The following is a 27,383-nucleotide window of genomic DNA, read 5'->3' on the forward strand; positions in this document are numbered from 1 at the left end:
TCACAGTAGCACTTCAGATCATTAAGAGTAAGACAGGAACCTAAAACTTCTAAAGGGAAAAAACAGTCACATACAAAGGAAAGTGATGGCATCAGATTTTTAAACAGCAACACATAAGACAGAAAGCCTTCAAAACTGTTTCAACTTTGAATTCTAAATAGATGAGTTACAAAAAGCAGGAGTATAAAAAATATTTGCAGACATGCAAAATTTCAAAAACTATATCTCCCACACACCTTTCTAGAAAATTACTGAAGGTTATCCTCTGGTGGCTCAGACGATAAAGAATCTGCCTGTAATGCAGGAGACCCAGGTTTGGTCCCTGGGTTGGAAAGATCCCTGAAGGAGGAAAGGGCAACCCACTCCAGTATTCTTGCCTGGAGAATTCCAGGGCCAGAGGAGCCTGGCCGACTGTAGTCCATGGGGTTGCAAAGAGTTGGACATGACTGAGTGACTAACACACACACACACCCTCCAACAAAATGAGTAAAACTTGAAAGGAGATTCCATGGGAATCAAGAAATAGGAAATAAATAAGAGGCAAAGATATGGTTCAGTGATAAAGGAAAAGACTAGGAAGATAGACATTCTTTGAAATTCAAGATGGGAGCAAGTACAAATCAAAGCCAAGACTATGAAGGACTCTAGTACAGAGGTCTCCAAGAATAAAAGTGTTTGGCTGAATTAACAATAGATACATAACTTTATGCAACAAACAAAAATAAAACAGTAAACTTCAAATGAAAGGTTGTTCAAAAATAGAAATGGAATTACAGTTAAGTATGAATGCTGAGTAAACAAAAATTGTAATAAAAAATACTAAAAAGATTAATGGACAGGGAGAAGATGTAAATGAATTAAATGTTATCCTTCAATTATAGGTAGGCATAATAGATACTACATAAAATTGGAAAAAAAGAATCAAGAAAATAGAATATGCAAAGTACTTGGGAAGTATACATAAAAAGAACAAAGCAAAAAATCAGCTTAAACACTAAATGAAATATCTCTATGGAGTGAGGACTAGAAGCAGAGAGGTACACAGAAGGATGCTACTTTTTCATTATTTTAAGGTATATGATGTTTTAAAGCTATGTACATTTATTATGTAGATAAAACCAAAAGTCAAAAATTTATACTTTATAACAAAGTATCAATGCATTTAAGATATACCTCACTGAAGATACTAAAGGATGCACATACTGCCTCATAAGATAAATCACAAAAGTTTCTTACCAGCCTATTATCTGCAATACACATTCCACATAAACTTGTTTTTTCAAATGCCCAATTTTCATCATTCATCAGAAAATCTTAAAGGATACAGTAAAAAGGAAAACATAGTCCATTCAAAAGAACAAAATAAATCTCCAGAAACTCCCTGAAGAAACAGAGGCATCAGATATACTAGAACAAGACTTTAAAACAACTGTCTGTGTATATGCTCAAACAACTAAAGAGAAATACAAATAACTAAAGTGTGAGAGTTGGACGGTGAAGAAGGCTGAGTGCCGAAGAATTGATGCTTTTGAACTGTGGTGTTGGAGAAGACTCTTGAGAGTCCCTTGGACTGCAAGGAGATCCAACCAGTCCATTCTGAAGGAGATCAACCCTGGGATTTCTTTGGAAGGAATGATGCTAAAGCTGAAACTCCAGTACTTTGGCCACCTCATGCGAAGAGCTGACTCATTGGAAAAGACTCTGATGCTGGGAGGGATTGGGGGCAGGAGGAGAAGGGGACGACAGAGGATGAGATGGCTGGATGGCATCACGGACTCGATGGACATGAGTCTGAGTGAACTCCGGGAGTTGGTGATGGACAGGGAGGCCTGGCATGCTGCGATTCATGGGGTCGCAAAGAGTCGGACACGACTGAGCAACTGAACTGAACTGAAAGTAAATTTTAAAAACAATACATGAAGAAAGTGAGAACATCCACAAAGTGACAGAAATTATAAAAAGGAACCAAACAAACTCTGGAGTTGAAAAATATAACAACTAAATTCAAAAATTCACTTAGGGTCAACAACATATTTGAACAAGCAGAAGAAAAGCAGGGTCAGTGAACTCAAAGATTAGACATTTGAAATCATCAAGTCTAATGAATAGAAAGAAAAAGAATGAAGAAAGTGAACTGAGCCTAAGGGATTCATGGGACATATCAGATAGATTAATATGTACATTAAGGGAGTCTCAAGAACTAGAAGAGAAAGTGGCAAAGGGATTATCTGAAGAAATAATAGCTGCCAAACAAATTCTAAATTTGCCCAAAGATCAACAACTCCACAAATCCAAAAACCTCAACTAATTCCAGGTAGAATAAACCCAGAGACCCATACCAAGATACATAATCAAACTTTTGAAAGACAGAGAATCTTCAAAACAGCAAAGAAAAAGAAAATCATCACAAGAGATCTTCATAACAATATAAGCAGAATTCTTAATAGAAACTTTGGATGTCAGAATTCCAGTAGGCTTAAAATACTGAGAGAAAAAACTCTCAATTGAGAATCCCACATTCATCAAACCTGTCCTTCATATATGAAGGGTAAATTAAGACATTTCCAAATAAACAAAAGCTGAAGGAGTTCCTTATTGTTATGCCTGCCCTACGAAAAACTTAAGGGAATTCTTCAGTTGAAATGAAAGGACACTAGACAGTAACTAAAAGCTACATGCCTCTAGGAAAGGGAAACACTGGCAAAAATTAAAAAGAGTATAACTGTCATTACAGTTTGTAATTCCACTTTTTATTTGCTACAGGATGTAAAAAGAGAAGTGTATTAAAAAATCATCATAAATCTGTTAATAGGTACACAATATAAAGGTATGATTTGTGACACTGATAACATAAAGAAGGAACAGAGCTATACAGAAAACTTTTTCTAAGTTATTTTAGTTAGAAAGTGAAAGTCGCTACGTCGTGTCTGACTCTTTGCAACCCCATGGACTATACTTATACAGTCCATGGAATTCTCCAGGCCAGAATACTGGAGTGTGTAAGCCTTTCCCTTCTCCAGGCATCTTCCCCACCCAGGGATCAAACCCAGGTCTCCCACATTGTAAGCGGATTCTTTACCAGCTGAGCCACCAAGGAAGCCCAAAGTGCAAGCTGCTCAGTCATGTCTGACTTTGCAACCCCATGGACTATACAGCCCATGGAATTCTCCAGGCCAGAATATTGGAGGACTGAAGTTAAGTTGGAACCAATTCAAAATATGTTCATTGTTACAACTTTACAATGTTGTAAGTAATCTCCATAGTAACTACAAACAAAATACTTATAAATCATTAACAAAGGAAATGAGAAAGGGGATCAAAACACATTACCACAAAGAAAAAAAACCAACTAAACACACAGGAAGGCAATAATGAAGGAAATGAGATATATAAAAGCTGTACAAAAGACATATCAAAAAATAATAAAATGGCAATACTCTATAAAGTCACTGTAAATGCATTAAACTACAATATAGAGTAGGAAGGCACAGATTAGGAGGATGGACAGGCACATGCAAAGATGCTCATCATCACTAATTATCAGAGAAACATAGATCAAAGCCACAATGAAGTACCACCCTCACACCAGTCAGAATGGCCATCATCAAAAGTCTACAAATAACAAATGCTGGAGGGGATGTGGAGAAAAAGAAAGCCTCCTACACTGTTGGTGGGAACTCAAACCTGATGCAGCCACTATGGAAAACAGTATGGTGGTTCCTCACAAAAACTAAAACCAGAGTTGCCATATGATCCAGCAATCCCACTCCTGGACATACATCCAGACAAAAGTATAACTGGGGAAAAATACATGCACCCCTAAATTCACAGCAGCACTACTTATAATAGCAAGACATGGAAGCAATCTAAATGTCAATGGACAGATAAATGGATAAAAATGCATGAATATACAATGGAATATTACTCAGCTATGAAAAGAATGAAATAATGCCATTTGCAGCAACATGGGTGGACTAAGAGATCATCATACTTAATTAAGTAAAGCAAAGAAAGAAAGAGAATGACAGATACCACACACTATCACTTATATGTGGAATCTAAAGTGATTGCAGCCATGAAATTGAAAGACACTTACTCCTTAGAAGAAAAGTTATGACCAACCTAGATAGTATATTCAAAAGCAGAGACATTACTTTGCCAACTAAGGTCCGTCTATAGAGAACAGACTTGTGGTTGCCAAGGGAGAGGGGAAGTGGGGGAAGGAGTGATTGGGAGCTTGGGATTAGCAGATGCAAACTATTATATACTGGATGGATAAACAACAAGGTCCTATTGTACAGCACATGGACCTATATTCAATATCCTGTGACAAACCATAATGGAAAAGAATTTATGTATGTATAACCGAATCATTTTGCTGTATAATAAAAATTAAAACTTATAAATTAACTATACATCAATAAAATTTTTAAATATAGAAAATACACACAACCTAGCAACAGAGCCTCAAATATATGAAGCAAAAAATGACACAGTTCAAGTGGTTCTACAATAAGAATTGGAGATGTCAATAAAGGACAAAAGAACCACAAAGGAGACTGATAAGGAAAGAGGACCTTAATAATACTATAGAACAAACAGACCTAACAGATACATTCAGAATATTCACCCAACAGGAAGAGAGTACCCATTCTTCTAAGGGAAACACAACAGTCTCTAAGAAAGACCACATGACAGGTCACAAAGCAAGCCTTAAACCTTTTCAGAAGATTGGAAACAATACTTTGTATGGTTTCAATCGAATGAAATGAAACTAGAAACCAACAACAGAAGGCAAAATGGAAAATTAACAAACAAGGAAATTTAACAAAACAATGAATGCGTCAAAGTAGAAATTATAAAGGAAACTAAAAAATACCCTGAGATCAACAAAAATGAAGACACAACAGATCAAAATTTACAGGATGCAGAGAAACCAATGCTAAGAGATTTATACCTGTAAACAACCTACATTAAAAAAAATCTCAAATCATAATCTCATATGCTTTAAGAAACTTGAAAAAGTATAATAAACTATATCCAAAGCTACCAGAAGGAAAGAATAACAACGATTAGAGTAGAAATAAAACAAAGACAAGAAAAACAACAGAAAACAATCAACAAAATTAAAAAGTTGGTTCTTTGAGAAGACCAACAAAATGGATAAGCCTTTACCTAGACTGGCAAAGAAAAAAGAGAAAGAAGACTCAGATGACTAAAACCATAAATAAAAACAAGAGATGCCTTTATACACTCACATATAGAATCTGAAATGAAATATGCAGTAAACCTGCAGAGGAAGAATAAAAACCTGAATCTTAAGTAAGAAGTGTATTAATTAAAAAATTAAAATGGAGATACTACTACTTATTTTACAGAAATAGGAATATGAAAGAATAATAGTTAAATGCCAACAAACCTGATAAGCTAGACGGACAAATTCCTGGAAACATACAGACTACTAAAACTGAAACAAGAAGAAACAGAAAATCTGTGTAGTCCTAGAACAAGGAAGATTTAATTAATAATCCAAAACCTTCTTATTTTAAATAAAAGCCTAGAACAGATGGCTTCACAGATGAATTCTACCAAACATTCAAAGAAGAATTAACACCAATTCTTAAGCTCTTTCGAAGCAGTGCAGAGGAATGAATACCATCTGTGAGGCCAGCCAGCCAGACACCAAAAGAGAACAGGTATGTCTCAATAGCAAACAAAATTTATGGTCACATAAAAACCTGTACAAAAAGATATATAGCAACTCCGTTTGTAACTGCCAAAAATGGAAGCAAAGCCAAACGTCTTTCAATGGATAAACAGAAAACCTGTGTACATGAATGTAATGGAACACTATTCAGCAATGAAGTAGTGTTTACACTACTACCTTTTCATACACAGAACAAACTGGATGAGTCAAAGTTAGTCTCAGAAGGTTATCTAGTGTGTGATTCCACTGATATGGCATTCTGGAAAAGGTGATAGAGACAGATCAGGGGTAACAGTACATGACCATGAAAAGGAAAACACGAGAGTTTTCGGTGTGGTCCTGTGTCCTTACTGACTATGGTATATCCTGTATCCTATTCTGCTTCCTGATTGCAGTGCTGGTTAAACAAATCTTTAATCACAATTAGTTGTAACTAATAGAACAGTATACCAAATAAAATGCCAACTTCACTCTAATCATTTAAAAAATTAGAAAACTAAAAAAGCTGCTCATATTCATGTTAAATGACAAAATGCCAGACGTGAGCAAAAGGGTAGGGCACTGAGCTTGCCATCTTTCTTTTAGAAATCATCTTCCTCTGAGTTACTGCCTCTGAATCCTCTTACTGTTGTGTTAAACCCATTTTGTCCTTTAATACTTTTTAAACATTCAATGACCTCCCTTCACCTTCCCCCATTACCCTGTTGACCCTGAGGTAAGTATGTTTAACCTGTTATATTTCTTCTGCCTTAAGAAAAATAAAGTATCTTTTCTTCAGTTCAGTTCAGTCACTCAGTCGTGTCCAACTCTTTGCGACCCCATGAATCGCAGCATGCCAGGCTTGACTTATATTAATGAAGGAACACTTTTTAATAGATGAGAACTCTAGAATAGCAAAATTTTTTTTGGTAAATCACTTTCTAGTGTTAAATACAGTTTTAGGAAGTGACCAAAGCAATGACTTTTGGGATCAATATTTATCTAAAATATTTTTTGGAATATATATACATAATTATGTTTGAGAATCTGTTTTGGTAAATGAATTCTAAATAGTTGTTTTCTTCACAGTTTTATAGTAATTTATAATTGAAGGAATTGTTTAGGCATATTAAGTACAATAATAATAATATGCCTAAACAATTTCTTCAATTATAAATGAAGAAATTGTTTAGGCATATTAAGTACAATAATAATAATATGCCTAAACAATTTCTTCAATTATAAATTACTATAAAACTGTGAAGAAAACAACTATTTAGAATTCATTTACCAAAACAGATTCTCAAACATAATTATATATATATATTCCAAAAAATATTTTAGATAAATATTGATCCCAAAAGTCATTGCTTTGGTCACTTCCTAAAACTGTATTTAACACTAGAAAGTGATTTACCAAAAAAAATTTTGCTATTCTAGAGCTCTCATCTATTAAAAGTGTTCTTTCATTAATATAAGTCAAAATGATTCTAAAGATTTCTTTGCTGAAACATCCAAATGAAAATCAAAGTGAACAAATTTCAAAAGATGAACTGATTTCTTATCAGCAGTTTCCCCAGTAAATAAAGCAAGTCTTCACCATTAAGAAAGACCTTTAAAGAATTATACCCATTCTCTTGGCTCTAATATACATGACTTACTTTAATGTAAGAATGCCAAAAGAATTATCATTGCCAGGAATTATACACAGGCCAAACAATACGATTCTGATTAGTGTCACAAAAGATCAAAATATATATCAATTATAAACTTACAGGCTTTGACTTGCAATTAGAGTCTCCAAATATAGATTCCAGAATTTCACTGAGTAAATGAGTTCTCCAACTAGTACCCACTCATATATAAGTGAAATAATTTCAGCTTTAGAAAACTCAGCTGTTTTCTATCTACATGACCTCATTTAAACAGAAGGAGCCTCAAAAATTTGTTTTCAGAGACACATTTAAGTAGAAGAGTAAAAAGCAGGTATGGGTGATATTATGCTATCAATTTAAGTATGCTATTACAGAAATGAAAACATGTATTAGATATTAAACAGACCTAATATTAAAATGCAACTAAGAGCCCAAGTGAATCAAACCAACTAAAAAATGTATGGATGGACATACATAAACCAACAAACACTATCTAAAGAAAACTAGAATGACCTCAATGAAATGAGGCAGAAACCTCAAACCATTTAAGAGTGATGTTGTAGATAGCATTTCTCCACACCTGGCCTTTTCTTCTGTAAATTGGAAACATGAGTTCTTCCAAACCAAAACACATGTTTAAGAATTGTTTCTACTTTGCAAATAGATATTTATCCTAGTCCAATAAGTAACAAGCAAATTCCTCTGTGTTCTCAAGTATTCTGGGGAAAAATAAAGTCTTGAAAAGCAACTAAAGCAAACCAATTATAAAATATAAAATGACCGCAATTCTTGTATCTATCCAACTGCCATCTACAAAACCATGTGTGATGACTGTCACACCTGGTAATTTCTAAAAAAATGCTAATGTGGATGACATTTCCAACCCAGATGTTCCATTCTCCAGTCCACATTTTCAAATGCTGGATCTGCTCAAACTATCTCCAATTCAACAAAATCGCAAATAGCCTGGAGACTTGTGACACTTATCTAATAAATCAATGCAAGGTACTGTTAATAACAAACAGTCCATCAGCCTGGCACTTTGTGAACCAATAAATATCCAGCAAAGAAACATCATTTATAATTAGTACATACGTTCTTTCCGGTGCTCAACTAAGCCAACAGCCTGCTTTGCTGAACATTTTGCAAACCAATTGTCCCCAAGTAAAACAGTGACTTCATTAGTATGGACAAGTTTTCCTGGCATGAAGGCAAAGGGGCCAAATGGTACCTATTGTTCAAAAAAAAAAAAAAAAGAGAGAGAAGGTTAAAAAAAATTAAAAACACTAAAAACTGCATTTTATGAAACAGCATTAAAAGCTCTGTGTGGAGGTCTTTTTTAAAAAATTTCCTCACTAAGAAAAATAAAGTGTCAACTTCATGGACATTTAACATTATAATTTCACTAGGAAAAGTTTGGAAAAAATTTAGGTTAATTTATCAACATTAAAACTAGAAAAGAAATGAACATATTTACAAGAATAGCTTTCAGAGAAATCAGCGTTGCTTCCAAACATATTTATTTTTTGCTCAGTCATAAATCTAAATGAAAGCAAACTAGAAACAAAGTACTAATAAAGACTAACTTTGATTTTTTTCAACTGAAAATTATTTCTGAGAAAATAGTGTCTTTTGGGGGCAAAACAGGAATTAACAAATAAAGAGCTTTAAAAGGTTTACAAAATTTATGAAATATTTGAGCTAGTAAAATAAAGAACAATGTATTTTCAAAATATCTGGTCTAACTTAAGAACACAGTCTTCATGAAAAAGAATATTCATGCAAAGAATCTCATTCAGGGCTCACAAATAGAATGATATGTTGATATGAAGATCTGAATATTAAAAAAAAATTAGCAGCACCTTTATATACATAAAATCAATGTTCTAGGGTTTAATTCTCCAAGATACATAACATTATGGTCTACTGCTGCTCTGGTTAACAGGAAATGACTACATGCCATATTTCTGTTGTAATTAGTTTGCTAACATAGTAAATTTGCATATCAAATATGTCAAATTTTATGCTAAAATTTATGCCATTTATGTCATAACATAATTTGATATAAATCTAAAAAAGGAAAAGAATACCAACTATTACCACAATTAGTGCATTATTATAAAGTAAAACAGAAACCTTCCTTACTATGGTAGTTATCTCTGATCTAGTCCAGGGAGTCAACTTGTAAATCAATACACATAAAGCAAAGAAACACCTTTTTACTTTACATAGTTAACATCTTTACAAGAAACAATATTCTACTTTAAAAGAAATACATCAAACATACCATGATATTATAAGACAACTTATCAGGCAAAGTACTGAGTCTTTCTTGAAGAGCATTATAGTCATTATCTACCTTCTTCCTGTTGACAAAAAAAATACCAAATACTATATTAATACCCAAATTAATGGTTCCTCAAGTAGGCTACATATCATAAACTAATCAAAAACCTAATTTCAGCAATTTAAAGATTAAAGTGTTTAATTTTAAAATCGTGTTTCTACAAAATTTAGCAACGGCATTATTCCACCACTTATCAAAGAATTAAGACTCTCAGCTTTTAGATATAGAACACACATATCTTGAGAATTATTGTTTCCTAAAGTAGAGGATCATCTGAACTAAAGAAAATTTGGAAATTAAGGGAGACAGGAAGTTTGGAGGGAAATGGGCTCAAGATGAAGGAAGAAGAGAGCTGAGAAAAGCTTTTGAGAGAATAAACACTGGTTGTGAAACGGAAATCATCAACACAAAATCTGAGCAGATGCTTCAGTCTGTCCTCCTCAGAAAACTTTGGGTTGAAAATCTGGAGTCATCAACTCTTCAGTTATTCATACTGTTACTGAGGTGAGAGAGAATCAATCAGGAGCTAGAAGAAGTTAGGTAGAAGTACTATAAAAAGTATTTCCTTTGGGTTTTGGAGTCAATTCCATGTTATATACAAACAGAGCTACCTGATAAACTAATTTCAGACCACCAAAAGATATAAATCTGTAGGAGCAGAAATGGTGATGTTTCTCCCACACTGTGAACCATACTCAGTTCTCACAGCTGCTGGAACTGAATAGCCCTACACTGAACTTGTCTCAAACCTTCTGTGGATATGTGGTTTCCAAAGGGTTCCCTGCTAGGCTGCAGGCTGCAAGCAAAACCAGAGCACTGAAATTTTTTAAAGCAGAAGGATGGTTTTCTCAATTTAAAAAAAAATAACAAAAACAAAAACTCACCAATTCAGCAAGTAATTTAAAAGAACATGTAGAAATTATCAAATTAAAATTAGGATAAATTGCAGTATAGATAATCACTCTCCAGGTAATAAAAATGACTGTTCATGGAATTGGTTTCAATTTACTCCTTAGCTCCCCTAAAGCAACAAACTTAAATTAATAAAAATCATCTTATTTAGTCTTAAAAATATCAAGGAATTTCACATATTTTAATTCATCGTAAAAATATTCCTGTAGTAAATGTCACATCGATATTTTCCTTTTTACAAAAGAGAAAGCAGAAGAAAAATGGGAAAAAAACACATATTTAAGAGAAATTAGATCCACTCTATTAAGGAGAGGTAGCAATGACCTTAACCTAGGTCTTCTGACCAGTATTCTATCAAGCAAGCCTTTTAATTTTTAATCCTCAAGTGTTTTTTAAAAACTTTCCTCTCAAATCCCTGTATATAAATAAACATAAAATGTTTTTGTTTAAGGCAAAAGTCATTTTTCTGGATATTTTTATATGAATAAAATGGTAGGAACAGGCCTATATACCAGAAAGAACATGGCTTCGAAGTCAGACCAGAGGATCAGTCCCTGCTCCACCATTTAACAAATTAATCCTAGACTTAGTATCTTCAATGGTAAAAAATTGAAATAATACCTATCTCACAGATTCAGAGAGGACTAAATATAAATGGTTTAACACCTTGCCCAGCACTGAACACCTAAATACATTGAGCCTTCAATGACACTTTTCCCATGAAGTATCAAAAACACCAATTCTAAATTTGAAAGAAAGACTGTATTACCCACTAAGATAATTTCACTGTGTAAAATTCATTCAATTTGATACAAATAGCACAACTTACTTAAAGACAGTATAACTAAACCTAACAATTCAGGAAGCTTCTAGAAACAGGACTGCTGTGAGCAATAAGTGGGACAGTTTGGAAGAACTGAAGTGACACAATGCCTGAACACCGTGAACTCATTAAATCTATAAACATTAGCAGTTTTACATAAGTAATTTGGCAAATGCTTAGATGACTAATGTTAGTTGCTAAGTTGTGTCCAACTCTTTGCAACTGCACCAAGCTGCTCTGTCCATGGGATTTCCCAGGCAAGAATACTGAAGTGGGTGGCCATATCCTTCTCCAGGGGATCTTCCCCACCCAGGGATCAAATCCAGGTCTCTTGCACTGCAGGCAGATTCTTTACCATCTGAGCCGTCAGGGAAGCCCTAAACGTTTCTATTAATTGTTTAAAGGCTAATATTAAAGTTAGCAATCAATATGTACTATTTTGGTAAATACACCTGAAAAGGGGGGCAGGTTTCTAACAAAACATCTCTTTTATATATTAAAAGAACAGAAGATTCAATCAAAGACACTACAAGAGGTCAATGTCAGTATTCCAAAGCATATTCGGTTTTAAACTAAATCAGTAATTCTCTCTAGAAGAAAAAAACTGTGGACATATTGGAGAACAGTTTAAGATCGGAGTTGTTACTTCTAAATTTTTAATTGTTTTCTAAAAATACACAAAGAAAGGAGAAGATAATTTAAAAAACAGTTCATGCAAAAATCCTTTTTGAAGGGAGGCAAGTAGAGTCAAGCAGTGCCACTGGAAGAAATCATGGCTTGAGGAACTCTCTCCCTGAAATTCCCACTAGAGGAAATATTCAGGATCAAGTGCTTGGTCAAAAAGTTATCTCCAAATAGTCCCTCCTCTAATACTCCAGCCTTAAAAAAAAAAATGCCATAAAAGATCACAAAGCCTACAGAGCAGAAAACACAAAATGACTCTAAGAACTAATGTGTTATGGAAGGTATCTTTGTTTGTACCAAAATCTGAATAGACTTTTTTCTATTTTACCACTCAGAAATATATAACTAAATTTTTGGAGACTGTAAAATATGTAGTCAAAGAAGCCAACTGCTTAAAATAACTTTTTTTCAGATGAAAATAAAACCCAGATGTAGTTAGGATAAATCTCTCAAGCCTACTTATTTATTCCATTACTAGATAAGACTTCCTTGTTTGGTTTCACTATATCTGATCCCTACAGATTAGGTTCAACCTTCAATTCTTAATTTAAAAGAATTACCCAATAAATAAGATTTAATTTTCACCAAACATCCTCATGCAATGTTACTTACAGAAAATAAGAACTAAAGCACTGTTATATGGCACAGAAGAAACTTTCATAATCTTCTTCTAAATCTTGCGAATCATATGCTATAAGCCTTCTGAGATACACCTAAGGTTTTTTTTATTTTTTATTTATTTTTTATTTATTTTTTTTTTTCCTAAGGTTTTTTTTAAAGAGCAGCAGCAAAAAAGGACATAACTGCAAACTAGCCTTAACCTTAAGGATGAAGATCAGGACAGATCTCATGAGAAATATCTTACTTTCATAAGGCTGCAAAAAGTATGAGAGAGCAAGCTAAATGACATGTACCGTCAAGTATTTACAGGTGGAGTATGCAGATGTCCACAATTTTCTTTGAAACACATCATTAAAAAATGGACTAAGGGTTGATGTATGGATAGCTATGTGATCAAGTTTCATCCATATAATTCTTTCAATTTTTCTGTAGATTTGAAGATTTTCATAATAGAATATTAAAAAGGAGATGGGAGAAATATGAAAGGAACTCTTTAACCCTCTTCTTAAAGGCATGGTAAAACAGGAAACCTTTGTAAAGCAAAAGAAAAAAGTTCTACATCCCAAGTGAGTACTCCAATTTCCAGCTTTCAATAGTAAAAACAGAAAACAATTCACTGAAACAAAATTTGTTCATTTTTCTCTTTAAAGTATGAAGTTGTAATAGGCAGGAAGTATTGACATTAAGCCCATTTAAAAAGAAAAAAAAAACTCCTATCATTCTCTTTACCTACTATTCTAAACAAAAAAGGAGAAAATACCAAGAGATGCTTAAAGGGAAAAGAAGGAAAGGGGTTTACATTAATGCTAATATCTAGGTTGATCTGGGGCAGAGTTAATTCTTTGTTTGTTAATTTGAGAAATTATAAAACCCAAAGATTTTGGCATATATATACAATTTTCTTTAGAAATGATTCTTAGTCCATCATACCCACTCTGAAATGTCCTATTAAGCATCCAAGAAACCTTTGTTTCAATTCAATTCACCATTTATTGAGCGCCTGCTCTGCAACCAAGCATTATGCCATATGCTGCAGGGATCATCACTCAAATATAGCATGTCTTTTTCCTTTTTTTTTTTTTTTTTGCAACGCTTCTCCAAGATCTGCTGGCTTGATGGATGCCTGGGTTTTTAACCTCAAAAATTAAGAAAACAGAGGAATGCTGAATTCAGGCATGGTAAAGAGAGAAATGTTTCTCATTTCTAAAGAATGGAATGACTGAGTTTTTTAAAAGTATCCTCTTAAACGGCATAAACAAATTATCAAGGTTATATTAAGCAATAAAAACATTCTTGAAAGAAGGATCTACATGGTTGTGCCTTCTGTAATTGATGGGAAATACACTTTTAACCATTTAAAAGTATCTGTACTAAATCAACAGCATTTTTTTAACGGTCATGGTAAAACAAATTACTAGTAAGAGAAATGACATCTACTACAAAATTCAGGCAATATGGTCACATATTCCTTTATCTCAACTCATACCTAGGAGACATATCAGAAGATGTTGATAAATAATCCATGTTCTTTATATTCTGAGTCCACGAGAAAACTTTACTTTTAGAAATAGAAAGATGAACCTAAATATAAAAACTTAGTAATTTTTCAGAAGTTTAATGAAACAAAATTATCTAAACAGAGACAGATGCATCTAACATTGTATGGCTGCTACTGCTTAGTCGCTCAGTTGTGTCTGACTCTGCAACGCCATGGACTGCAGCCTGCCAGGCTCCTCTGTCCATGAGGATTCTCCAGGCAAGAATCCTGGAGTGGACTGCCATGCCCTCCTTTAGGGATCGTCCCAACCCAGAGTTCGAACCCAGGTCTCCTGCATTACAGGCAGATTCTTTACCAGCTGAGCCACCAGGGAAGTCTTAACATCCTACTAGATTTCTCCAATTTAAGTTTTCAGCAATGAGACAAGAGAGTACAATGAATATACACAGCAAAGGTGGGACAGGGGAATTTGTTTGTGCCCCATACCAATAACCATGCACATGTAACTTGAGATTTGTCAGTTTACCACAGGTGCCTGTTTCTTTATCAGCCTTCTTTTGCTCTATGAATAAAATGAGACATGAATTCAACATAAGAAAGTTTAAAAGTTACAAAAATATATTACTCTAAGTATGAAAGAAATACCCTCAAAGTGCCCAACTGCTTTAGGTGATGAGTTTAGAGGTAATTTTTATTTTATTTTCTAAATTTTCTACAACTGATATATATTTCTACAACAAATCAAAAGAAGGAACTTTTAAGAAAAGATGACTTTAGATATGTTAAATTTATAACTGACTTAAGCTTTGACTATATGCATCAGTTTCTACTTAGTCTAACATAATTTGTAAGTTTTGTCATTTCAACTTGTTTTCTATATTTTATTTCTAAATTGCATTTTAGAAAAAAGTAAACTGTTGTGTGTTGTTTTCTTAGAACAGTGACTCATAACTCTTTATGGCTATTGACACCTATGAAAGACTGATAAAACCTCTAGATCCTTTCCTCATAAAAAGGCCCTGTATTTTGCATCAATTTCAACAGAAGCCCACTCATAAATCCCTTGAGGTCACTATTTGTTTCAAGAGGTCTTATATGAGTAAAAAAAAAAAAAAAAAACACAGCAATCCTGGCCTTGAACCCAGCAAATACTTAAAATTCTCAAAATTATTTTTAACTAGTTCAATTTAAATTTTTTTTAAAAAATGGGGAAACTGTCACTAATTTGGTCAAGAGTTCAAAACAAATTAGTAAAAACATTAAACTGTACACAAGCCAAATTTTTTTTACAGCTTACATTTTCCTTAATCACACACTGATACCAACACCTCCTTTTGTCTCAGTACATTAGAATTTAGACTTTTGTATCTCAAAAACAAAGGCTTCCCAGGTGGCCCTAGGGGTAAAGAACGTGCCTGCCAACGCAGGAGACGCAAGAGACCGGATTTGATCCCTGGGTCAGGAAGATCCCCGGGAGTAGGAAGTGGAGACCCACTCCAGTATCCTTGCCTGGAAAATCCCACGGGCAGAGGAGCCTAGTGGGCTACCATCCATGGGGCTGCAGACAGTCGGACGCAACTGAGCTACTAAGTATACACAGCTCAAAACAGCGTGAACTCACGAGTGAGCCGCCTCTCAGTCAAGCAGTACTGTTCCAATATTTAACCTTCATCCTCACACAGTGCTGTGCTTGAAAGTTTTACTGTAGGCTGCTCTCATTGTATAAAAAATAAGCAAAACTGAATGGAAAATGAAAAAACTCAGAATGCAAACAAGTGTAGTTTTCAAACCTAAAATGGTTAACACAAAGATGAAAAATCATGAGGTAGCCAAATCAAATTGAAATGTAGCCTCAATCAGATATACCAAAATACTCACTGGACTTAAGCTGATTCTGAGAAATTGTGAACCAAATAAAGTATATGGACACTGGAAACACATCATCAAAGACTGTTCTAAATGATGAGATGTCATTAGGGATTCTTTTTATAATGCTTTATAATACTCTCTGGGAGGAAAAAAATTCCCCTATAACATATAATTTTGCCTTTTATTTTCAGAAATGCTTTAAGTATCAAACTAGTGTGGTTTTTCCAAAAAAAGACATAAAGGCTAGGCAGGGGACTCCTAGAAGTAACAAATTGCAATTACAGTTTACAAATCATTAACTCTTTTAAAAACAAAAGCCTTACCCATTTACAATTTGACATTTGTGACATAAACACACATATAGAATTAAGAAGCTGAAAGAAACAAAGTAAAATATTTTCAAGAGAGGGAGAGAATTTAGCTTCTCCTCAGAATTATGAGAAAATGTACCTTTATTCTTTTCTCATTTCAACCTTTTTATAAATGCTTTCATTTTATATACAAAATAAAAAATTTAATACAAATTTTGTTTCTTAAAAAATCATTCTTAAAACATTCAACTTGAATATTTTTTGGGGGGGGATCTTAATTTGCTTTGAAACATTACACACAAGAATTTCAAAACTTACTTATTAACATCCTAAACCATGTATTAACACATGTCATCAGAAAAAAGATAATAATAATTGTAAAAACTGTGTTTTTTTGGTCCAGTTTCTCTTGAAAAATAACAAATGTCATGTCTGCTTTACAATCTCCCTCTCAAAGTTCAAAAGCTTCACAATTTTTATTTCCAAATTTATTTTTTTCCAGAATTAAACATCTGAGCAATATAAAACAGCTTATTTAATGTTTTCATTTAAGTCTGCTTCAGGTAATTTCATAGATAACTTCACTTAATACCTAAAACTCTCTTAAGATAATCTGCAGTAAACAAGACTTTAACAATTCACATGCATATAACTTTTGATTACAAACAATGCCTAAGATATAGATGATTTCCATGTGCCAGGCATCACATACCACATTTCATTTAATTCTCACAAATCAACACAGGTAATGAGACTTTTTTCTGTGGAATATGTTCAACAGAAGTCATCTATAGTGCACTAAAAATGACCATAAATCTGTTGTCAATCCACTCACCAATAAATGGAGTCTATTTCCCCTCCCTCTGAACCTGGTCTAGTTTTATGAGTTCCTTTGACCAACAGAATGTGACTTGGCAGCTTCCATTCTTGCTGTCCTTGTAGCATCATATAAAGTAAGCCAGATAAAAAGAGCACATGGAAAGTGAAGCCCAGCTAAGCATCACACACTAGCCACCAGCCTTGCAGGTGAGGCCATTTTGGGGCTGCAACTACCCGAGTGAGCCCAAACAAAATCAGCAGAAAACAACAGAGGTAAGTTCAGTCCAACATGCACAACCAAAGAACATTATACAGGCCAATGGGTGGTGTCAGTACACTTGGAGTACTTTTATTAAAGAATAATAAAAAATGGATACAACAGCTTAGTAAGGATGTATTTTGAGTTGTAGAAGTCATACTCTGTCCTGTGGTCATTATTTATTTTTTAAAAAATAATACCAAAAAGTATTTGGTAACTCTAAAAATTAGACATCTGACACACTATGTAGTTCACAGGAACAAAATAAAGTAACTACTGATTAAAAACATCTCAAAAATGTAGTATTGCATAGTGTGATGAACAGTGTACAGTTTGATTGCACTTTAATCAGAGTGGGAGTTTAATATATATAAACATGTGGAAGAATATACACATACAATACATACAGGCATATATACATACAAATATACATCCCTTGTGCAAGTAATTTCTGCAAAGATTTGCAGGGAACTGGTAAAAATAAGCAGTTATTTACCAAGAAGAGAAGTGAGATTTTCAAGAGAAGAGGGAAACCACATACCATTTATACCCTTCTGTACCTCTTAAAGTTTCAACTATATAAATATCAGTTCAGTTCAGTCATTCAGTCATGTTCGACTCTTTGCAACCCCACGGGCTGCAGCACGCCAGGCCTCCCTGTCCATTACCTACTCCTGGAGCTTGCTCAAACTCATGTTCATCGAGTCAGTGATGCCATCCAATCATCTCATCCTCTGTCATCCCCTTCTCCTGCTGCCTTCCATCATTCCCAACAAAAGAGTCTTTTCAAACGAGTCAACTGTTCACATGAGGTGGCCAAAGTACTGGAGTTTCAGCTTTAGCATCAGTCCTTCCAAAGAACACCCAGGCCTGAGCTCCTTTAGAATGGACTGGTTGGATCTCCTTGCAGTCCAAGGGACTCTCAAGAGTCTTCTCCAACACCACAGTTCAAAAGCATCAATTCTTCAGTGCTGAGCTTTCTTCACAGTCCAACTCTCACATCCATACATGACTACTGGAAAAATGTTCCCTTGGTATCTCTAATTTTCTAGTCTTTCCCATTCTAATGTTTTCCTTTATTTATTTGCATTGATCACTGAGAAAGGCTTTCTTATCTGTCCTTGCTATTCTTGGGAACTCTGCATTCGGATGGGTATCTCTCTCCTTTTCTCCTTTGCCTTTCACTTCTCTTCTTTTCTTAGCTATTTGTAAGGCCTCCCAAGGCAACCGTCTTGTCTTTTTGCATTTCTTTTTCTTGGGGATGTTCTTGATCACCGCCTCCTGTGCAATGTCACGAACCTCAGTCCACAGTTCTTCAGGCACTGTTGTCTATCAAATCTAATCTCTTAAATCTATTTGTCACTTCCACTGTATAATTGTAAGGGATTTGACTTAGGTCATATCTGAATAGTCTAGTGGTTTTCCCTACTTTTTTCAATTTAAGTCTGAATTTGGCAATAAGGAGTTCATGATCTGAGCCACAGTCAGCTTCTGGTCTTGTTTTTGCTGACTGTATAGAGCTTCTCCATCTTCAGCTGCAAAGAATATAATCAATGTGTTTCAGTATTGACCACCTGGTGATGCCCAGGTGTAGTCATGAGTTCAAATGTTTTAACTTACATTTTAAAAAGTTAATAGGGAATCCTTTATGTCTCTAAGATGTATACTAAAATATGTCCACATGGAATGATCTGCTTCAGATTCATGCCAAAATAGTTGAGAGATGGGGGATAGGGAAGGATGCACTGTTTTAAAAGGAAACAAACAGTTCAGATCAAACCATGAGTTGACAATCACTGAAGCAGAGTGGTGGATACATGTGGGTTCAGTACACAATCCCGTCACCCTTTAAAACTCTTCATAATGAAAGTTTTTTGAACACAATAAAAGCTTAACAATACCACTCAGTAAACCATCTCTCCATCAGGATAAAAGATAATGGTGTGAACACAAAATACTCAGGAATATTTACAAAGCTTTGGAGGGTTTTTGATTTTTCCTTCTTTCTTCATCTAACAATGAGTTTAAAACTTTTCAAAAAAGATTTCAGAGTTACTGTATTTATAAGGGCCAGTCTGGATAGTCTATAGACATTATCTCACACTTGATCTTCAAGTTAATCACTTTACAAGAAGAAAACTTAAGAATCTTCATAATTTACCCAAGGTGACAAAGTTAGAAAATGACAGAATTCCAACATAGGTCTGTGCCTCCAAATCCCTCCATGCTCTTTAGGAAAGAATTAAAAGGATAAAAAATTACAAATAATCTACACAGAGTTATCAGCCCCACGTGGATCAAACACTAGGAAGTACTCTGACATTTTAATGAGAAAATAGTGTATGGATTTTATAATGCCTTATTTCCTGAGTTAAGTAAAAAGAATTACATAGGAAAAAAGATGTACCTAAAAATCTTCTTAAATCTTCACTAAATTGAAAACCACTACTAGCTCTAAAAATGTTACACAAATTCTCAACTATTAGGCTCAAACATTTCCTGTTTATCTGTTACTAATTAAACAAATACTATAAATGTCTTCACTAATTAAACAAATACTATAAATGTCTTTAAGTAAAACAAAGTTCTGGGATCTGAATTAATTTTCTCAAAGAGATTTCTGGGGGCAGATCTCATTGCTCTGGATGATTTTTACTCCTTTTCTATAAATATTTTTATTTTGTGTCCTACATTAAAAAAGATCGGATTATCTTTGAAGGGTAATATTCTAATTCATTACTCTTCCCTTTAAGAATTTTCTAAAACTGCACAAACAAACATGAACATCACTAGCCTAAGACAACACTTCAAAAAAAATCACATATTTTGCTCCTCCTTATTATATTGGTATGTACTCATAAAGAAGGGGAACTTAGTTACATGAATTGTATTTTAGACTATAATAACATCAAAGGTTAGTGAAAAGCAACATGTTTTTAAAAGCAGTGCATGAGACATCCTTAAAAATAATTTGTCTCTGTTTTGCTTCCTATCTCTAACCAACTAGCACAGAATTATTGTAATTTCCCTGTTTAGTGTCCAACTATGAATTTCTCCAAGGGTCCCTAACCTCAAAGATATACTGCTTGATGAATCGTGGTAGAACTAATATAATAATAATAGAAAGAAAGTACACAATATATGTAATGCACTTGAATCATCCCAAAACTATCCCTCCTACCCCTAGTACATGGAAAAACTGTCTTCCACAAAACTGATCCCCAGTGCCAAAAAGGTTGGGGGACTGCCGAATTTCTCCACAGCAGGGTCTTTCAGTTCCAAACAGCAGTATAATACTGGCATATGGTAGAAACTCAATCATTGTTTCTGGAATTAAGATAATAAAAACTTCACAAGAATTCCACAGCACTCCCAAATAGCAATTTCCGGCTTTCAGAGGAATGGAGACACTTGGTTTCAGTTTTTTAATGTAATAAATTGGTAAATTCACTGGCCATTTGGATTCCAGCAATATCAGATCCTCATTAAAAAACAAACATAAAAGTCTGTTTCCTGAGCCATATTAAAAATAATTCAGAGGAAAATGCAAATTAACTGGAAAAAATTATTTTAATTGTTTAACATGTAGATAAGGTACTATATTACTTTAAGATATGTGGAGGCAAATAAGCTAAGCTCTGTAGTTTGGAGCTACAGAAAATCTGGAAACTGAGACAGAGTCATGAATCTGCTCTGATGTAAATGACACATTTCTGTCAATCACTGTTCATCAGGCTTGGGTAATGCTATATAGTACTTCTAAAAATGCTGTACATAACTATATGGTACTTGTAAAAACATTATACATAAAATAATCAAATATTTGGCCTTTATTTATTCTAACACTTATTAAGTGCCTATACCATGCCAAACACAGTAGGAGGTGCTATAGCTAAAAGAAAGAAAACATGTCCCCTTAGCCTTAAAGAACTCACAGTCTAGAAGGGAAAGAATCTTAAAACACAAACCAGAAGCAAGGTGTCATTCACACATTGTGTAAATTAGTATCTGTTCTGAGTGAATCAACCTTTTCCCTAATGTCCTGAATTCTTTACCAAAACCAATAAAGTCCACACTGTAAAACTTCACCTGGGAATTATCTATAAAATGGATCCCTTTTGCCAAATTAGCAGGTGAAAAATATTAATTCTTTGACCAAGTACTTGCATTTCAAGTTTCAACCTGGAATGAATGTAAAATGAAAAGTAAATGGTCCATTATGGAAATACTGACAGACTTAAACCACCAATGGATGCAGCTACAACTCTGCATTTATTGAAAATTAATGAAGTCTCTGAATTTTTATTTATAAAATGGATATTATTTAGTTTTAGATTATTTCTGCAAGCCAAAAGTCAGAATTTAATAAGATGATGTGTACAGATGGCACCGATTTTTACCCTTATCCACTGCTTGCAGCCTATGTGCATTTAAACCAAAAAACATTTGATATACACTAACTATAAATTATTTCCTTGAAGATCTCTCAGGCATGAAGAAAAAGCCTCTTAAAATAAATTTAAAATATTATATGCTTGATGGTGTATAACCAAAGGTTTAATCTCACCACTAAAGGGGCAGTTATCATGATTTTGCAATAACCCTGCAGACAATAATCAAGACAGCTCCTGTTGTTCTCTCAGTAAAATCTTCGTAAACACAGCATGGATATATTGTAACTTGATATCCGTAAGATCAACAGCTATACCTCAAGACAACTCATAAGATTTTATTCACCATTAAATTAAGCATTTTCCTCAGAAGACACAAGAAATGTGTTATTTACCAAGCATTGTCCTATTAACTATAGATTAGCACATTAAAATAGATATGCTTTCTTTCTCTATATATTCTAAAAAGTGTGGTCTCTAAAGCAAGCTCTGAGATGCAGCCAATTAATTAGATTTTTCAAACTTTGGGAAAATGTATCTGTACGTATTTCCATCATTATTTTAAAACAATTGATTCTAATTATTATTCTACTACATATACAAAAAACAGTCCCAAAATAAAGCTGATTAGTCAGGTTAAAAAATGCATCAGTCTCAACTTCATAACAATAGTAATATTATTCTAACTTTAAGAAAAGAAATGAAGGAAGGGAAAAAGAAAGCAATTAAAATATTAAAATAAACACAAATGGTGATGCAACTTCAGGAAATCAGGGAACACAGAATTCAATAAACAATTAAAGACAATATATATTAGTACCAAAAGTCTTCAAAATGGAGATTACTAGAAAAATTCAATTATAGGATGCAAAAACTGTACTTTTTTAAAATACAAATAAGTGATTCCATTAGTATTTCAGAAAGGTAATAAAACGATCTTTCACTTACCAATGCTGGATTTTCTCTTGGCAGTTAGTGACCACCTGTCATGAAAACAGATAACTACTCATGAAAAAACAGGGCAATGCACAAAGCTACAAAATCATTGTATCAGAAAACTACAGTAGTGGCTTTACAGATTTAAAAGCACCTCGATATACATTTTTATTTGTCAAATGCACAGAGATGCGAATGTTAGTTTTTAAGCAGCACACTTTATCATACCTCTCTAATGCAGGCTGATAACTGCAGAACAAATTACAGCTTTCCGATTCATACTTAGGTACAAAACCCACTTCATAACTATTAGGTGACATATGATATAAGATAACTAGTATTTTGTACAATCTGCAGGCCTGTTTTCAATGTTACATATTTTGCAGAATACACAAATGTTATAAATAACAAAAAACCAATGTAACATAAACATTTCATCAGTTTAAAAAAATGACAGTAGTGAAAGTATTTTATTTTGTCAGTATATCTTCAAATGTTTTCACCTGTAATTTTTATTCTGATGCATTAAAAATGAATACAGTGATATTTTTCTACTACATTTCAAGAAGAAATAGTTGGGATAAAGAGATGCTCTGAACGGCCCATTTTGTTCCCCTGGTGAATTATGACAAAATTTTAAGCACTTCATACTCAGTTTAAGCTATGCTTATAATACTAAAACAACAAAATTAAACATAAAACTTACTTGTTTTCCTTAAAGATATTTCAATAGATTCTTAAAATGCTCAAAAAATTAAGAACACTAACCAGTAAGGGGGGGAAAAAAAGAACATGTGAATAGCAACTTAAAAAAAAAAAACCCTTTTCAAAGATTACTAATTATGTTTTTAAACTGCCCATTGATGACAAAATTTTAAACAATAATTTTAAATACGGTAGCATCATTTTAGAGAAAGAGAAACTAAGGGATGAAATTACTATGCTTAATATAATGCCACCTGAAAAAGACAGCAGTGTTACAGTGTAAAACACTGTTCTCACTCACTGTTCTAAATACCAATATTGCATCTTATATAAGCACCATGTTTCATCTAAAAATCACAAGTCTTTTTTTTTTTTGGCCTGTCACTAAATTCCTCTATTATAACATTTAATTCCTGAAGTAAATATCTTCCTTTAGGACATTTTAAATACTAAGGCAGCAATCCTGTACCAAAATACATGTTGTAATCAGATATCCAACCATACCACACATTAACTCAGCATAAAAAGTCGGTTTTAGAATAAAGCTCTCTCAATAAGTATCAATCACAGAGCAACACTTAATAACAGTGATAACATATAATAGAGTACTGACTTTACATCTGGAAGAACCAGGCTAAAGCTACATCAATCCATTTCAGTGTTTCTGATTCGACAGTAATTATAAAATAGACAAACAGAATTAAATGTAAATTGAAAAAGAAAAAAATCTTCATGAAATCCTTTTTATAAAGTTCTTATTTAACAACCCCATTAAAAGAAGGGACACAAAACCAGTCAGGATCCTTTCCAATCCCAATGCATGTGTTTCCAAGCATGAAGTGAGCCAAAAGCACAAAAAGAAAAGCCCTGCAAACCATAAGAGCAGAATGTTCATTAACCTCTACATGATAATCCTTTCGTGGCTGCATATTAACTAGTTACATATTCATAATCATTTACATTATTTAAAGGACCTTCGATGAAATTTTCTATGCAATATCCATTAGTGACAGTGTTAAAGGTTATAGAAGATAAGTCTCCTTAATGTTTCCAGGAAGCCTTTTTAATTAGTAAATATGTAAATTTGCCACATATGCTTTTTATGTTTAAAAAACAAGTTCCTGGTAGAATGGCATGTATTCTTGCCATCACCCTTTATGATCTTAACTCTCCATTTTGCTGTAGCTGTTTTTCCCCCATCCCTTTTCTTTCCTGAAATAAGTTTCCCCCAAGAACATATATTAAAGGATAAAATAACAAAAATCTACTTCACAATTAACAAGAGAAATTTTCACTACCAAAATATTTTCTTCACTAAAAGTATTTCTTGGTTACATATAGGGGTTAGAACAAGAGTCTTCAGTTAGACATTATCCAAATGTAGGGAAGATATTTTGGAAACTCAAGAAATAAAGGAAAACATGAAAGAGGCAGGTATGAATACATACCACAGCCTTCTGATGATATGTCTACAGTTAAATCTTTGTTTACATGATTTATAGCCCACCTAATTCCAACAAACATTTGAACCCAAGCAGCTGTATTTATACTGATATCTTTCTAGTTTTCTCCTTTTATTCAAAAAGAAAATATTAGTAAATTTTTATGACTTAGTTGCCAAGGAAATCTGTGGAAAGGAGAAAATCATGATTCATCTGGGGTTTTACAGTCTCTTTTTTCTGTTAAAAGTAATGCCAACTAACCTTATTTCTTCTGAAATGGACTAGATTAATTATTAAATAAACTGACTATACGATAGTGAGACTGGTTCTAAAATCAACTTTTGAAAAACACAGTGAAACAACAAAACACATTTCATTACTATACCACTTTTTAAGACACATTCAATCTACCATTAGGAGTGTTTACCAATAGCCCAATTGTTAAAAAAAAAAAAAAAAATCCTTTGGTACGCTTTCTTCATAACTCAAAATTGCCCTTTTCCTAAATCCCTTGGACTGCAAGGAGATCCAACCAGTCAATCCTAAAGGAAATCAGTCCTGAATATTCACTGGAAGGATTGATGCTGAAGCTGAAGCTACCATACTTAAGCCACCTGATGCGAAGAATGGACTTCTTGGAAAAGACCCTGATGCTGGGAAAGACTGAAGGCAGGAGGAAACGGACGACAGAGGATGAGATGGTTGGATGGCATCACCGACTCAATGGCCATGAGTTTGCACATGCTTCGGGAACTGGTGGTGGACAGGGAAGCCTGGCGTGCTGCAGTGGCAAAGAGTTGGACACGACTGAGCGACTGAACTGAACTAAGAAATAATAATAACACTGGTAAATGCCAAGACTTTATATGATGAAACAGTTCAATAAGATGAGTCTTCACTTCTTAAAAAGAGGAAACTTAAGTTCAGAGATGGAGTAACTTCCTCGATATTACAAACTGCCTGAGAACTGGTAAGAGATAAAATCCATTTTAACGCCAGGTCTATCTAATCTCAAAGCCAATACTCACGGTATTGGACTGTTCTCAACCATCATAAATCTTACTGGGTACAAGGAAAAGCAGCTGCTTTGTATCTGCTTTTCCTTAAAACACTGACTGATGCTGCTACTTCTTCACTTCCTCCACAAACCCACACACACACACTGACAAGACCTTGCCAATAATGTTAGGAAAAGCAAATAAGCTTAACTGGACCAACTTACTAATAAAAATTTTTATTTCTTCCAATGCCTCATACAACTCCTGGCCCTCTCAAGTCAAGCAACTCAGTATGAATATAAACAACAAATTTCCCAAACCCCACATACACATGTGCATGTGCGTGTGTATGTTTTGGGGGGAGAGGGTGGTGGGCCAACCCTATTATATATTTTTAAGGCACTTACAACTAATCAAGTTAGATGCCCAAGATGACAGTGATGTCTACCCAATAACCTATTTTTCTTTAGGTCAGTGTCCAGCTAACATATATACACATTCAATTATAAAATAACTGGCAAATTTTAAAATCAGTAAACTATATAGAATACAGGAATATTTTTCTCTTTTTTCCCTCAGAAGCCACTTTTTAAAAATTATTACAAAGAAAGGAATGAATGACTTAGCATGTATTAAGATCTCCATTACTTAGTTCCATTTGTGCTATTTGCTTTGGTTAACAGACCACAAGGGGGCCTCAACCTATGAGTTTTCCATGTTAAGAACAGCACATTAAAACCAGACTAGAACAGAAAGGCTAAAGGGTAAGTCTGCGTAAGTCTTAAATGATATTTCTCTCAAAAATGCTTCACTTCTAAAACTTCTCTCACTGCACTGCAATTTCATATTCTCCCCGTACAGGTTAATGTATAAAATAACAATCTGAGGATTACACTAATCAGTGCTTTCTACATTTACATGATTTGCTTCTCTTGCTAGACTATGTCTTCAAAAAAGATCATATAATTTTGGGTTTTAAAGCTACTGAGTCAAAAAGGAAAAAAATTATCCATGGTGACTAAATCCAATAGATAGTGGACATGCACAATTATCTGGCAGCTACTTAAATGGCTGAGCATACTTTCTTAAAGGACATACTGTCAATTAACAGATGTATAAATGCCATTACCAAAGTATATAAGAAGTACACATAAAGAAAACTGGTAAAATATTATAAGTCTTCTAAATAAGCCTCTCTGCAAAGAAGGTCAGAAATGACTACGGGTTCCTAACAAAGAAATAGCAATAAGCAGTAATAAACTCTTGCCGTATAAAAATTTTAAACAATTTTTAAGTATGGTAAAAAGTGAAAATAATATAACTACTATCAAAAGTTAATAGTAATTATAAGCTGCTGTTAAAACACTTAAATGTTTTTTTCCAAAATCCAGGAAACTCTAATTGTACTACATGAAAGGTCAAGGAGA

At 33.8% G+C, this 27,383-nt stretch overlaps 1 protein-coding gene and 1 long non-coding RNA gene across 3 annotated transcripts in view; one reads left to right on the forward strand and one right to left on the reverse strand.

Moving 5' to 3' along the window:
* The window catches only part of URI1 (URI1 prefoldin like chaperone), a 63,697-nt gene that overhangs the window by 19,264 nt on the left and 17,050 nt on the right, over positions 1 to 27,383 (reverse strand). The window contains exons 2-4 of one of the 2 annotated variants that reach the window (XM_040253953.1): positions 22,824 to 22,858; positions 9,629 to 9,707; positions 8,437 to 8,572 (exon numbers count right to left, since the gene is read on the reverse strand). In XM_040253953.1, the coding sequence (XP_040109887.1) occupies positions 8,437 to 8,572; positions 9,629 to 9,707; positions 22,824 to 22,858 (250 nt within the window). Of the gene's footprint in view, positions 1 to 8,436; positions 8,573 to 9,628; positions 9,708 to 10,572; positions 12,103 to 22,823; positions 22,859 to 27,383 lie in introns of those variants that run through there. The other variant, XM_040253954.1, reaches the window with a different exon arrangement.
* LOC120873162 lies at positions 11,856 to 13,881 on the forward strand. The gene is made up of 2 exons (XR_005723398.1): positions 11,856 to 12,825; positions 12,875 to 13,881. It is a non-coding gene; the product is annotated as an uncharacterized LOC120873162 (long non-coding RNA).

This window comes from Oryx dammah, unplaced genomic scaffold, assembly GCF_014754425.2.
Source record: "Oryx dammah isolate SB20612 unplaced genomic scaffold, SCBI_Odam_1.1 HiC_scaffold_13, whole genome shotgun sequence".
In the NCBI taxonomy this organism is placed as follows: Eukaryota; Metazoa; Chordata; class Mammalia; order Artiodactyla; family Bovidae; genus Oryx; species Oryx dammah.